This window comes from Symphalangus syndactylus, chromosome 3 (assembly GCF_028878055.3).
Source record: "Symphalangus syndactylus isolate Jambi chromosome 3, NHGRI_mSymSyn1-v2.1_pri, whole genome shotgun sequence".
NCBI classification, from domain to species: Eukaryota; Metazoa; Chordata; class Mammalia; order Primates; family Hylobatidae; genus Symphalangus; species Symphalangus syndactylus.
In genome coordinates, this window is record NC_072425.2 from 7,685,709 (window position 1) to 7,698,419 (window position 12,711).

The 12,711-nt window shown below is 62.4% G+C and overlaps 1 protein-coding gene across 11 annotated transcripts in view; it reads right to left on the minus strand.

Moving 5' to 3' along the window:
• The window catches only part of GRIN1 (glutamate ionotropic receptor NMDA type subunit 1), a 29,132-nt gene extending 17,635 nt beyond the window's left edge, over nucleotides 1-11,497 (minus strand). For 3 of the 11 annotated variants that reach the window (XM_055270246.2, XM_055270242.2, XM_055270250.2), the window contains exons 1-5: nucleotides 10,769-11,123; nucleotides 8,263-8,397; nucleotides 4,336-4,512; nucleotides 2,049-2,111; nucleotides 1,153-1,253 (exon numbers count right to left, since the gene is read on the minus strand). In XM_055270246.2, coding sequence (XP_055126221.1) covers nucleotides 1,153-1,253; nucleotides 2,049-2,111; nucleotides 4,336-4,512; nucleotides 8,263-8,397; nucleotides 10,769-11,026 — 734 coding nt within the window. In that variant the 5' untranslated portion in view covers nucleotides 11,027-11,123. Of the gene's footprint in view, nucleotides 1-1,152; nucleotides 1,254-2,048; nucleotides 2,112-4,335; nucleotides 4,513-8,262; nucleotides 8,398-10,768 lie in introns of all 11 variants that reach the window. The other 8 variants (XM_055270251.1, XM_055270249.1, XM_055270245.1 and 5 more) reach the window with 4 other exon arrangements.
• Between the last annotated feature and the right edge of the window lie 1,214 nt (nucleotides 11,498-12,711).

The following is a 12,711-nucleotide window of genomic DNA, read 5'->3' on the forward strand; positions in this document are numbered from 1 at the left end:
GTGCATACCCCGACACTGCCTGATCACATCTTTAAAAATCTTTTTTCCTGGAGCCCAGGCCAACCCGCCTTGGGGCCTACAGTTGGATGAGTGGAGTGGACAAGTGACCTATGAGCCTAAAGCCGAGTGCAGGGGGCGTTAATGGGGGACGATTAGTGCCTTTTTATAGCAGCTGCAGGAAGAGCAGGCAAGGCCCGGGGGGCAGCTCTAAGCAACAACCCTGCCTTGAGTTGGGGAGATTCCTGCCTTCTAGCCCGAGGAGCCCTGGCTGGCCCCACCCTGCGCTCTGCCCTGGTGAGGGGGCTGCACCTGTCTCCGTGCCAGAGGGTCATTTGATGGACTGTGGAAATGGTGGTCTGCCCTGGGACTGAGAGTGTCGCCGACTCTTTCCCATATGCAGGGCTGGAGGGCTGGGCTGTGTTCCTCTGGGTGTTTCACTGCTGTTTTGCTCCGCTCTGTTGGAGTCTAGCAGAGCTTTTAGGTCAGGGACAGTGGGGTTTTGGCTGTCCCATGGGGCAAGGCTCCTCACCCTGCCCTTCCCCACTCTTGCTTTTCCTATTCCCAGTCACCCAGCCTTTCCCTTCCCAGGAGAACCTAGCCATTTGCGAATACGGAGCTTTTTACAGTGGGCTCCTCCGCGAGGTTGCTCTGTGGCACCGAACGCCGTCCAGAGCAGACTGATTTCCCCTTAAGCTGCTGCTCCAGCTGTTGGAATCCTTCAGTTGGGAAGTCTGGCCCTCTCCCTGCTGTGGGCCTTTCCGCCTGGCACACCTGCACATCACTTCCCTGGGTCTAGTCCCTGGCCCCAGGCCTGGGCCTTGTTTGCACAGGTTTGCTCCCTGGAGTTGCGGGGCTTCCCAAGGGCAGGGTCTCCTCCATCTCCCTCTCCCACAGCCCAGCTCAGGGCAGCAGCAGCATGTGCCTGTGGAATGGGGAAGGGCCCAGGGAGGGAGGGACAGATGGAGGGTGTCACATCAGCCATGCCGATAGGAGTGTGGGTGCTGGTGGGGGTGGGGGTGGCTGTCCTTGGTGAAGGTGCTTTGGAAGCTGAAGGTCACTGTGCCCAACAATGTCCCAGCTCTGGCTCAGATGGCGGGTGCTTGGCCCAGGTGCCATCCTGTGTGGAGTGTGTAGGGCCCTGCCCAGCCTCACCTGGCAGAAAGGATGATGACCCGGGCTTCCAGCTCTTTCGCCTCCATCAGCAGGGCCGTCACGTTCTTGGTCCCTGGGTCAAACTGCAGCACCTTCTCTGCCTGCGGTGTGAGCAAGAGTGTTAGCAGGCGGCTGGGGCAGGGGACATAGCGCCTCAGGGGTGAGAGTCGGGCCGGAGCCGCTGGGAACCCCGAGGCAGCTTAGCTAGTGCTGCCATGGTCTGCGCCTGCCACCTGTGCCTCTGCCTGCCTTCCTCAGTCCTCGCCTGGCCTGGCCTCGCCTCTCCGGTCCTGTCCTGTCTTCAGCCTGCGCGCTCACCTGTGCTCGTTCTGTGCTCTCTCTGCTCTCTCTGGATCTCTCTCTCCACCTCACTCCTGTCCTCATCTTTGCACTGAGCATGCAAGCTGTAGTGGACCCAGACTCAGGAGGCGTGCAGCGGACGGGAAACAGAAAAGAGTTTTGGAATGCAACCAGGAAAAGAGATGGGGCTGACTTTTCCAAAACCTTGGGAGGTCCTCTGAGGTCTGATTCCGCAGGCCCCTGCAGGAGCAGCCCGGCCCCGGCGACTGGGTGGCCAGGCGGGCGGGCTCCCTCCCGGGTTCCACGAGGAAACCCTTGGGGTCTCGGAGATTCGCATGCACTTCCCGGAGAGCAGCTCCTCCTGCAGCCGCGCCTGCCTCGAGGGTGCAGGCTAGGGTCACGGCGGGTGGGCCTCAGGCACCCACGCCGCCACGCCTGCCCTCTCCTGCCTGCCCTCTCCTGCCTGCTGCCGGCTGCCTCTCCTCAATGCTTGGGCCTGCGGCTCGGCGGCTGGGCCAGACAGTGGCCCTAGTGGCCGAGGCGCCGAGGCCAGGGCTCCCTAGCCGTGGGTGGCGTGCACGTCCATGCATATATACCTTGGGTCCGCGCTTGTTGTCATAGGACAGTTGGTCGAGGTTTTCATAGTTCCTTTTTTTACTCTGATGAATAATGTGCACAGAGAAAATATGCAGACACAGAAGAAGATTATAAACGGTTGAAAATGACGGCGCTAAAGCAATCACACCACCTCCTCGGCACATCTGCAGACGGGCTCCTACCTGGAGCTCGCAAACACCGAGGCCCGGGGCGGGGCTGGGGGCCGGGGTGGAGCTGGGGAGTGAGGGTCGTGGAGGTGGGGCCATGGAGGCTCCCTGCCACGAAGCTGTGCTCTTGGAAACGGTCGCTCTCAGGAGAAAAGGAGGCCCTGTCCGCGTCCACCGTTCGGAGGGAGCCCCACCTGCCACCCCCACCCTGCCGTGCACCTGCTGTGTGGCCCCAGCAGTGCCCACTCCAACCCGTGTCAGTCCTGAGTGGGAGGTGAGCAGCCCCTCGGGGCCTGTCCCCATGTCCCTCCCCCTCCCTCTCCTTGGTCTCCCTCTGCCTCTGAAGAGACCAAGGTGTTCTCACTAACTGGGGTGCCCACGCCCATCGGCTCGCATATGCGCCCAAGAGGGTGTGTGTGCATATGTGCGCCTGCAGGGGTGGCATGCGCCTGTGGGTGTCTGCATGGGAGGGCTAGTCCACAAAGGCCTGTGAAGGTTGGGGAAGGGCCAGATGGTCTGAGCACGCTTGTGTGTGTGCACGTGTGCATGTGTGTGTGTGCATGTGCGTGTGTGCATGTGTGTGTGTGTGTGCTGGCCGGCGCAAGTGAGGGTGAGCATGCACGTGAGGAGTGCACCTGAGCGCGTGTCCAGGTGTGTGTGTGAGGAGTGCACCTGTGTGCGTGTCCAGGTGTGTGTGTGAGGAGCGCACCTGTGTGCGTGTCCAGGTGTGTGTGTGAGGAGCGCACCTGTGTGCGTGTCCAGGTGTGTGTGTGAGGAGCGCACCTGTGTGCGTGTCCAGGTGTGTGTGTGAGGAGTGCACCTGTGTGCGTGTCCAGGTGTGTGTGTGGCGCTGGAGCTGCATGGAGGCAAGCCTGAGCCTGTGGCCAGAGGTGTGGAGTGTGATGGGAACATGTGCGTGCACCTGTGAGTGAAAGCAGGTGGTTGGGTGTGCAGGGGTGAGTGTGTGATGGGAGTCTGTGGCCGTGGGTGGGCACGCCAGAAGGTGAGGGGCCTGTCGGGCACTGGGGTGAGGGGCCCTGTCTTGGGTGGGGCCCTCGGTGCTCATGCCCCTCCCCCCCTCAGACTCAGCAGACCCCCCACGACAGTACTCCCAGGACCCTCTGGTCTGCCCCTGGCTTTACCCCCGACCCATGCCCTCTGGTCCCTCCCGGGGCCTGGGGTGCCTTGGGGGTGCCAGGTTGGCCCTAAGTTCGATGAAGCCAGCTCTGACACGAAACATGCTCCCAGCCACCCATAGGTCTGGCCCTCCTCAGCCTGGGCCTCCTCCCTCTGCTTGACCAGGAGCCGGCCCAGGTGCTGAGCACCCAGGGCTCCGGGAGTCTGCAGCCGAGAACCAGCTCTGCCCCAGACTGCAAATGGGAATGGTAAGGAAGGGGGCAGGGGTCGCTTGGACCCCCCCAAATCCCAGCTCTGATCTCTCTGCAGCCCCACAGAGTGGACGCCTGGCTGTGTTGGGGATCAGTGTGTCCTAGAACCAGGTGGCTAATTGGTCTTGGTGAGGAGTGCGGAGGGAGCCCTGTGGTGGGGACAAGGAGGGGAGTGGAGCCCACAGGGGCGGTCCGGGCTGGGGGGCAGGTGTCTGTGGATGGGGCTTTGCTGAACCATGAGGTGCAGAGCTTTAGGGAGGCCACGCGGGGGAGGACAGGGAATGGGCCCAGCCAGGAGGGGACAGGCCTGCGGGGGCGGTATGTGGGGGCCGTGTACAGGGGAGACCTTGCCCAGAGGGAGGCTATGGGGACTCAGGACAGGGTGGGCGGGAAGGGTGACGAGTCCCAAGCCCGGCTGGGGCCTCCAGGGAGCGAGGGGCGTGGGCAGGAGGAGGGTACGAGGGCGCTGGGCAGCGCGGGGCAGGGGTGTTTGCGGAGCTCCAGGTGGTCTGGCCCTCGCCCCGCAGGGACTGACACGAAGGAGATTTCGACTAATGGCAAAAGCGAGTGAAATGAGCCGAGGACAGGCTGGGGCGGGCGCTCGCCAGACGTGGTGGTGCTGACCATGCACGATGGAAAGAAGAGGGTGTCACACACGGAGCCACAGACACAAGGCGGCCCGTCCTGCACCTCGGCTCCGCCAGGCGCCTGCCCGCGGCGCCGACCCTCACCTTGGACTCACGCTCCTCCAGCAGCGTCTCCAGGCGCTTCTGAGCCGCCCGGCCCTCGTGGTCGTCGCTGACCAGCAGGATGATGTGGTTCCAGCTGTAGACACGCATCATCTCAAACCACACGCTCGACTGGTGGGAGTAGGGCGGCACGGTGCGCAGGAAGCTCAGGTGGATGCTCTGTGGGAGGCAGGGGCACGGCGGGCTGAGGCGGACCCGCGAGGACCCGCCCTCCCACCCACCTCCCACTGCTGGAACACCCACCAGAGGCTGGGAACCCCCTTCCTCCCACCCCTGTCCCCGCCCCGCTGGGGACACTTTCTGGACCCTGGGACCCCCTTCCTCCCACCCCTGTCCCCGCCCCGCTGGGGACACTTTCTGGACCCTGGGACCCCCTTCCTCTCACCCCTGTCCCCACCGTGCTGGGGACACTTTCTAGACCCTGGGACCCCCTTCCTCTCACCCCTGTCCCCACCGTGCTGGGGACACTTTCTAGACCCTGGGACCCCCTTCCTCTCACCCCTGTCCCCACCCTGCTGGGGACACTTTCCGGACCCTGGGACCCCATCTCTCCTACCCCTGTCCCCAACCCCCTGGGGACACTTTCTGGACCCTGGGACGCCCTTCCTCTCACCCCTGTCCCCACCCTGCTGGGGACACTTTCTGGTACCCCCTTCCTCTCACCTCTGTCCCCACCCCGCTGGGGACACTTTCTAGACCCTGGGACCCCCTTCCTCTCACCCCTGTCCCCACCGTGCTGGGGACACTTTCTAGACCCTGGGACCCCATTTCTCCTACCCCTGTCCCCAACCCCCTGGGGACACTTTCTAGACCCTGGGACCCCCTTCCTCTCACCCCTGTCCCCGCCCCGCTGGGGACACTTTCTAGACTCTGGTACCCCCTTCCTCTCACCCCGTCCCCACCCCGCTGGGGGCACTTTCTAGACTCTGGTACCCCCTTCCTCTCACCCCTGTCCCCACCCCCCTGGGGACACTTTCTAGACCCTGGGACCCCCTTCCTCTCACCCCTGTCCCCACCCCACTGGAGACACTTTCTGGACCCTGGGACCCCCTTCTTCTCACCCCTGTCCCCACCCTGCTGGGGACACTTTCTAGACTCTGGTACCCCCTTCCTCTCACCCCTGTCCCCACCCCCCTGGGGACACTTTCTGGACCCTGGGACCCCATTTCTCCTACCCCTGTCCCCACTCCCCTGGGGACACTTTCTAGACCCTGGGACCCCGTCGTGTCTCCCACCCCGTCCCTACCACTCTGGGGGCACTTTTTTTTTTTTTTTAAACAGTCTCACACTGTCGCCCAGGCTGGAGCGCAGTGGTGCGATCTCGGCTCACTGCAACCTCCGCCTCCCGGGTTCACACCATTTTCCTGCATCAGCCTCCCAAGTAGCTGGGACTACAGGCACCCGCCACCACGCCCGGCTAATTTTTTTGTATTTTTAGTAGAGACTGGGTTTCACCATATTAGCCAGGATGGTCTCGATCTCCTGACCTCGTGATCCGCCCACCTCGGCCTCCCAAAGTGCTGGGATTACAGGCGTGAGCCACCGCGCCCGGCCAACCTGGGGACACTTTCCAGACCCTGGGACCCCTCCTTTTTCCCACAAATGTCCCCACCACCCTGGGGACACTTTTTAGACCCTGGGAACCTTTCTCCCACCCCGGCCTCTCCTCCCACATATAATCTCGGAAATGGAGGAGGTTTGGTGTTGGCCCCATAGCACCCTAATGGACGTGGGTTTCTGTGGAATTGTTCCTGGGGTGAGCTAACCCCCGACCCTGCAGCCCACCACCTTTGGACAAGCTGAGCTCAGGAAGTTCTTGATGACACATAGCGCCTCGAAGATCCCCCTGGGACTGCCCACAGAGTCCTCCCAAATTTAAACAACTCTATGTATGAAGAAGAATTTACTCTTGGAGCTAAAGGCTTCATCTCCCCACCTCCCAAATTTAAACAACTCTATGTATGAAGAAGAATTCACTCTTGGGGCTAAAGGCTTCATCTCCCCACCTCCCAAATTTAAACAACTCTACGTATGAAGAAGAATTCACTCTTGGGGCTAAAGGCCTCATCTCCCCAGGAGAGAGTGTGATGCTTGCTTGCCCTGGCCACAAGCTGCCAGGGAGTGCCGTGGCACAGCGGAGAGTGGAGCAGGCTCTGCCCTCCCTCTGCCTCAGTTCTCTGTGTCTGTCCAGGTGAGCCCTGGTTCCTTCAGTGTCCCTGTGGACTCTTACTGATCTTGTGGTCTTCTGAGGCCTCCAGGTTATTTTTCACCTGCTCCCTCTTTGTGGCCTGGGGCAGTGCCTTGGGGTGCAAAAATGTCCCCTGCCTTTGTCTAGCCACCTGGCGACGTGGCTGCAAGGCAGGTTGTGCTTGAGGTCTTGGACTAGCTCTGACCTGGCCTTGCTGGTTCATGCTTTGGGCACAGGTTGGTTGTAGTGTATAGACTGTGGTAAGGCCGGGGTGCAGCTATGAAGTGTGCCCCCGTCCTTTGGCCTGCTCTGGGCCGGGGGCACGTGCTGGGCTGGCCCTGCCCTGGGGCATCCCTTTCCCCCACCTTTCATTTGAGCCACTGGCTGCTTTCCTGGGTAAGGCCATCTTCTCGCCTTCGCATGTGAGGAAACTGGTGCCCAGAGAGGCGAAGGAGGTTGTGCCTGAGGGCATAGGAATGAGACCCCCACCTTCCCACGGCCAGGGGTGAAGTCACCTGGGAGGAGCAGTTTGAGTGCTGAGGGGCATGCCAGGGCTTTCAGAGCCTCAGTCTCAGCTCCTGCCTCTGGGGCCTTCCATCTTCCCAGAGGAGCCTGGGCCTGGCTGGGGCGACCCCTGTGCTTTAAGGCAGTGTTACCGAGGACTGTGGACTCTGGGCAGGAGGAATTTGGAGAAGATGGGGGACCCGGAAGCCTGGCTGCACAGCCCAGCCCTCTGGCTCCTCAGCGTTGGCGCTAAACTGGATGTCCCCTGCCAAGTGGCCCTGCAGGTCTGTCTGCCAGTGGCCCCAGGTTGGTCAGCCTCTCAGTGCCCAGTTTGCATCCTGGGTAGACGGAGGGCTGTGTGACCTGGAGCAAGCCCCCATGGCTCTCTGGCTTGGAGATTCCTGCAAAACTGACTGGATGACCTCTCCCCTCTTCCAGCTGCTGTTCCAGGATTGGACAGAGGCCCTCCTCATAGCCTGTGGGCCAGGAGGCTAAGCCAAGGTGCCCTCAGCCCTAGAGGCTGGAAGCCCCCAGGCCAGCGCCCCCCACCCTGAGCTGTAACCACAGACATTGCTCTCCACCCATGCCTGCAGTGGGAAAGGCTGGCCCCACCACCCTGGCTGCACGCACTCCCCTTTCCTCCTGGAGCAACCCCCAGCTCTCCAGACTCCCCTTCAAAGTCCACCTGTCTAGAAAGCCTCCCAGCCATCCCTTCTCCTAGCCCACGGGCCCTCCCGTCCTGAGGTGGTGTCACTGGTGCCTGTGCCAGTGAGTGTGTGTGACTTTGTGTGAATCCGTGGGTGTGTCAGTGTGCATGTGTGGGGAGGGTGAGCATAGCAGTGTAGCGTGTGGGTGCTGTGAGTATGAATGTGTGAGTATGAATGTGTGAGTGTGTGACGTGTGAGTGTGAGATGTGCCCCCTCTCCTTGGCCTGCTCTGGGCTGGGGGCACGTGCTGGGCTCCATGTGAGCCCTCCATGTGCAAGAGAGTGTGTATTGCATGTGTAAGAGCACGTGAGTGTGCATGTGACCGTGTTTGCAGATGTGTGAGTTGGACACGTGAGAGCGTGTGGACGTGCATGAATGTGGGGGAGCTGTGTGGCTGTGAGTTTGTGGCGTGTGAGTTCCATGTGAGCGGGTCAGCCCGCTGCTCCTGGAGTGGCCAGGCTGTGCCCTGGGGCTGAGGGCCGGCAGGCCTGGTCTGGCAGTCAGACTTACCTTGTCCGAGTAGATGGACATGCGGGTGGTCAGCCCCAGCACGGGGATGCGGTAGAAGCCGGCTGTGTAGGAGACAGGGGTGGGAGTGAAGTGGTCGTTGGGGGTAGGTGGATGGCTAACTAGGATGGCGTAGACCTGTGGACACAGGAGACACGGTCAGCTTGAGCCAGGGGTGGGCCAGGCACTGGGCTAGAGGCTGAGATGTGGAAGCAGCAGGGGCTGAACCCAGTAGGCTAAGGGGGGCCGGGGGCACTATTCGGGTACATGCTACATGCCCAGGACCAGATGCACACATGCCCACAGGGCAGGGGAGGGAGACCCCATTATCATCCTGTATCAGCCAATCGCAGGGGGGCAGAGGTGGAGCAGGGGCTGAGGGGACACAGGGGAGGGCAGACCCCACCCGGACCTCCCCTCACTCCTCTCACGTTGCTGACTAGGGCCCTGCAGGCCCTGCGCTCCTCAAGGGCCAGGTGAAGGCCTGCCCTTGGGATGTCCTGGGGGCCCTGAGCACGGGACACACCCAGGGTGGACTGGGGAGGATGGTTGGTCCTGCATCATGATGGCCTTGACGCTCAGAACCCACCCGTCCTTCCTGATGGGCCAGGGGTGGGGCCAGCCCACATCCTGAGACAGGGCGGACAGCTCCGAAGGCTGGTACCGGACTTCAGGGGGAAGCAGCTAGGAGCTGCCAAAGAGGCCGAGGTCCCTTTTGCTGGTGTCTCCAGGGGCAGGGCCTGCGATGGGCTCTGTCTGAACCACACCCAGCCCTTACTTTGAGTGCTGGCCTCATCCTCAAGGAAGGGAACGGAGGCACTGGGGGTGCAGCCCAGCCTTCCTGCCCATGACCAAGGCCCCATGGGGCAGATCTAAAGCCAGCGGCTCAGCCCCCTGGAGATGACGCCTTCCCTCTATCCCCAGCCCCTCCCAAGGCAGGGAGGCAGGCAGCTGGGGGTCCATACCACCTTCACACAACAAGGACCTGCGTCTGTCCCCAACTCTGCCTGTACCTCTTAGAGCTTCAGCGAATGGGGGCAGGGTGCACTGCATGGCCCCACGTGGCAGGACAGAACAGTACCTGGCCAGGGGGTGTGTTCTGTGAGTGGTAGCTGCACGGCCTTTGCTGCAGAGGCCATGCTCACAGACAGACAGCAACATGGGCGTGAGTTGAAGCAATTCCCCAGGAATGGCCCCTCTTGGATTTCCCGAGTCCACCTTCCGTGTCCTTCCCCAGTCCCAAATGGAATATGTGACCGCAGCCACTGGCTACAGATGCATCCCCCCAGTCCCATCCCATGGTGTCCTGGGCTGGGGCACGGGGGTGGCTTGTGAAGTGGGGAGGGAGGATTTCTGAGAAAACTCTGGTGTGGGCCCTGCAGCTGCAGCTGTTTGAAGTGATTCTTCCTCCCCCAGCTCTTGCCTCCAGCCTGCACCCACAGGTGCCTGGCAGAGACCCGTAGGTCCGTGTGTGACCATGCAGGTGTTCACACGTGTGCTAGGGTATGGTTATACACATCACATGTCCTGGCATGTCTGTTTGTGTACATGCATGTGAATGACTGGAACCGTGTGTGTAAATGTGCATGTTTGCACATGCCTCTGGGAATGCATGCCAAGCTGTGTGTGGCACATGAGCAGGTGTCCATGGATCTGCATGTGTGCAAATGAGCATACGAAATTGTGCTATTCTGAGGTGCGTGAGTGTGTGCTTATGTAACATTTGGTGTGTGTGTGAGCATGTGTGTCCACAGATGTGGTGTGTCCACAGATGTGGTGTGTCCACCAGGTAGGCACGTGTGAGCGGTGCTAGGCTGGATGTCTGTCCTGCCTCTTACATAAAGGGCTGCATTGCAGATCCTTGCAGCCTCATTGGAATTCAGCAGGCGCTCGGCCCAGGGGCGGACAGCTCCGACGGGCAAAATCCCAGGAGCCACGTCCTCCCCCGCAGCGCTGGCTGCCAACAGCTCCCATGCCCTGACGCCTCTCGCGTGTGCACCCCCACTCCCACCCCCACAAAGCGCCCTGCTGTAGCACCTGAGCCATTTCCCTTCCCAGGCGGACCCATGGGTGGGGGGAAGGGAAGAAAAAAAGGGCAGGAGAACCTGGAAGCAGAAACAAAGATGGCCCCAGGCCCCGTCCTGTTTAAAGCTCTGCAGGGCGGGCGTGTAGCTGGACAGGCACTTCTGCCCTCATACCCGGAATGCCCACCCCCACACTGACACGCTCCAGCCCCACGTCTAGACACACCAGTCAGGGCCTGGAGCCCCAGGGACCGTCTGAGGATCAGCCAAGGTGGCAGGTGACTGGTCTCAGGCCAAGATAGGGGAGCCAGCAGACCCTGGTGTTTGGTTCCTAGTGAGACGAGGCCTCCCGGAAGCAGCCAGCTGACTCCGGGGTGGTGTCTTACAGGGAGGAAGGGGGCACGGAAAGGATGGAATGAAACTGGGGGTGTGGGGTTGCAGGATGGAGGAGGGAGGAGGTGGGTGGCAGAGGTGGGGGAGGGCACCTGGCTGGAGATGAGGTCCTCGCACACCGAAAGAGCCATCTGGATGGCGTTGGGCTTGTGCGTGACGGAGGTGGCATTGAGCTGAATCTTCCAGGAGCCGTGCCGCTTGTTGGCCTGGTTCACGGCCTCGCGGAACATCTGCTCGTGCTTCCGCGTGCTCAGCACCGCGCCAATGTTGACGATCTTGGGGTCGCACGCCGCACGGGCAACGGAGCAGGAGAACAGCAGGGCGAGCGTCAGCAGGCGCATGGTGCTCATGGGCTCGGGCCGCGGGCCTGGCTCTGCGTGGCGCGAACGCGGGGCCCTCGGCGCATCCCCCGCGGGGCTTCCGGGCCGTCCTGCGCTCGCCCGGCCCCGCGGGCTGCGGACGCCACGTCTCCCCCGGAGCGGCGGTCCCGGGACGTCGGCCGAGGGAAGGGGCGCGGGAGCACGCGCAGGGGCTCCGGGCGCAGCCCCACGCGGCCGGCGCTGTCCGCGGTGCTGAAGCGGGGCCGGGCACAGCTCCGAGCGCCCGGCTTGGAAAGGGCCCGGCGGCGGCGGCGGCGGCTCCGCGCACGGCGCTGGTTCCGGTCCGGACGCTGCAGCGACTGCAGCAGCTGCAGAAACGCGAGAGGGGCCAACGTCTCCTGCCCCTCCCGCCGCCCCCGCTTCCCAACACGGAGGCGAAGGGGGCGCCTCCCGCGCCAGAGCGTGCGCCTGCGTTCGCGTGAGCGTGTGTGTCGGAGCGCGCGTGAGCCGGGGAGCGCGCGTGTGCGTGTGAGCGCGTGCCTGAAGGGGTCCTGGGACAGGGGCCTGTGCTGTCGGGGACCTGCAGGGAGCTCAGTTTGGAAACGTTAGAGGGGTCCGTGTCACCGCGTGCAGCCCGCACCCTTGCGCGCCTTTTAATACAACCGAACGCGTCGTGCCTGCTTGTATGTGTGTGTGCGCGCAAGAGTCGTCACCCACAGTCAGCGATATTTCGGGTCCCGACTCTTGCAGACTGGAGCTCCAGAGGGGTGGGGGAGGCCCTAAGCCATGCCTCTGGGGGGTGCTCCCCTCCCCACAAGGTTCAGAAATGAGGGAGAGGCCCCATCTGCGTGGCATGTAACTTGGGACCCCTTTCCTCGGGCTAAGAGGAATAGGGAGGGTGACCGTGGCTGCCGCATGTGTTCAGCCAAGCCTTCCGCGAGAGCCTGGAAACTGGACCCGCACTGACTGGGGCTGAGGTCGGACACGAGGAATCACTGGAGCCCCGCGAGGTGTGTTCAGGGCCAGCCGTTTCACACGCTCAGCTTCCGCTCCACTCTCCGTCTCCAGCCCCCTCGCAATGCGCTCCCAGCGCCCCCTTTTCCAGAGCCTTACCCATCCCTCTAGTCCACACCACCCTGTCTTTGTCCCCCTCCCTAACTTGAAGGATGGCTGAAGCTCCGCCCCTGCCAGTGATGTCACCATTTCCAATAGCAACTGAGGATTCTGCAGACCTGACAGCAAACGCCCGCAATGGGACAAAGCAGGGGCGTCCCCACACCTCTGCTATCTGGAGCAGTGCAGCAAGAGAAGTCATGGGCCCACAGGGGTCACACTCCCTCTCCCGCTTGCCGTTCTCTCCATCAGGCGAACACTGGCACCAGGGACCCCCTGGAGCTGAGAGGAGGGGGAGGGGCTGTGGTGTTTGACAAGCTCCTCCTCTTGGCCCCTTCTCTCTCAATACAGGGAAATCTTTCCTTGGGGGATCACCTGCCTGTACCCTGCTGCAGACCCCCGCCTCTCCCCGTTCGGGTTGAGGCACACGGGTCATCCGCCTCGGGGCCCTCACTCCTTCTGTTGGCTCTCCGGAGGGTGTGTGTGGGTGCTCAGAGGGGCCGAGCTGGCCCCATCTCCAGGAGTTTGTGGCCCATCTCCAAACTTCCACCTCAGCAGGGCACAGTGGCTCACGCCTGTAATCTCAACACTTTGGGAGGCAA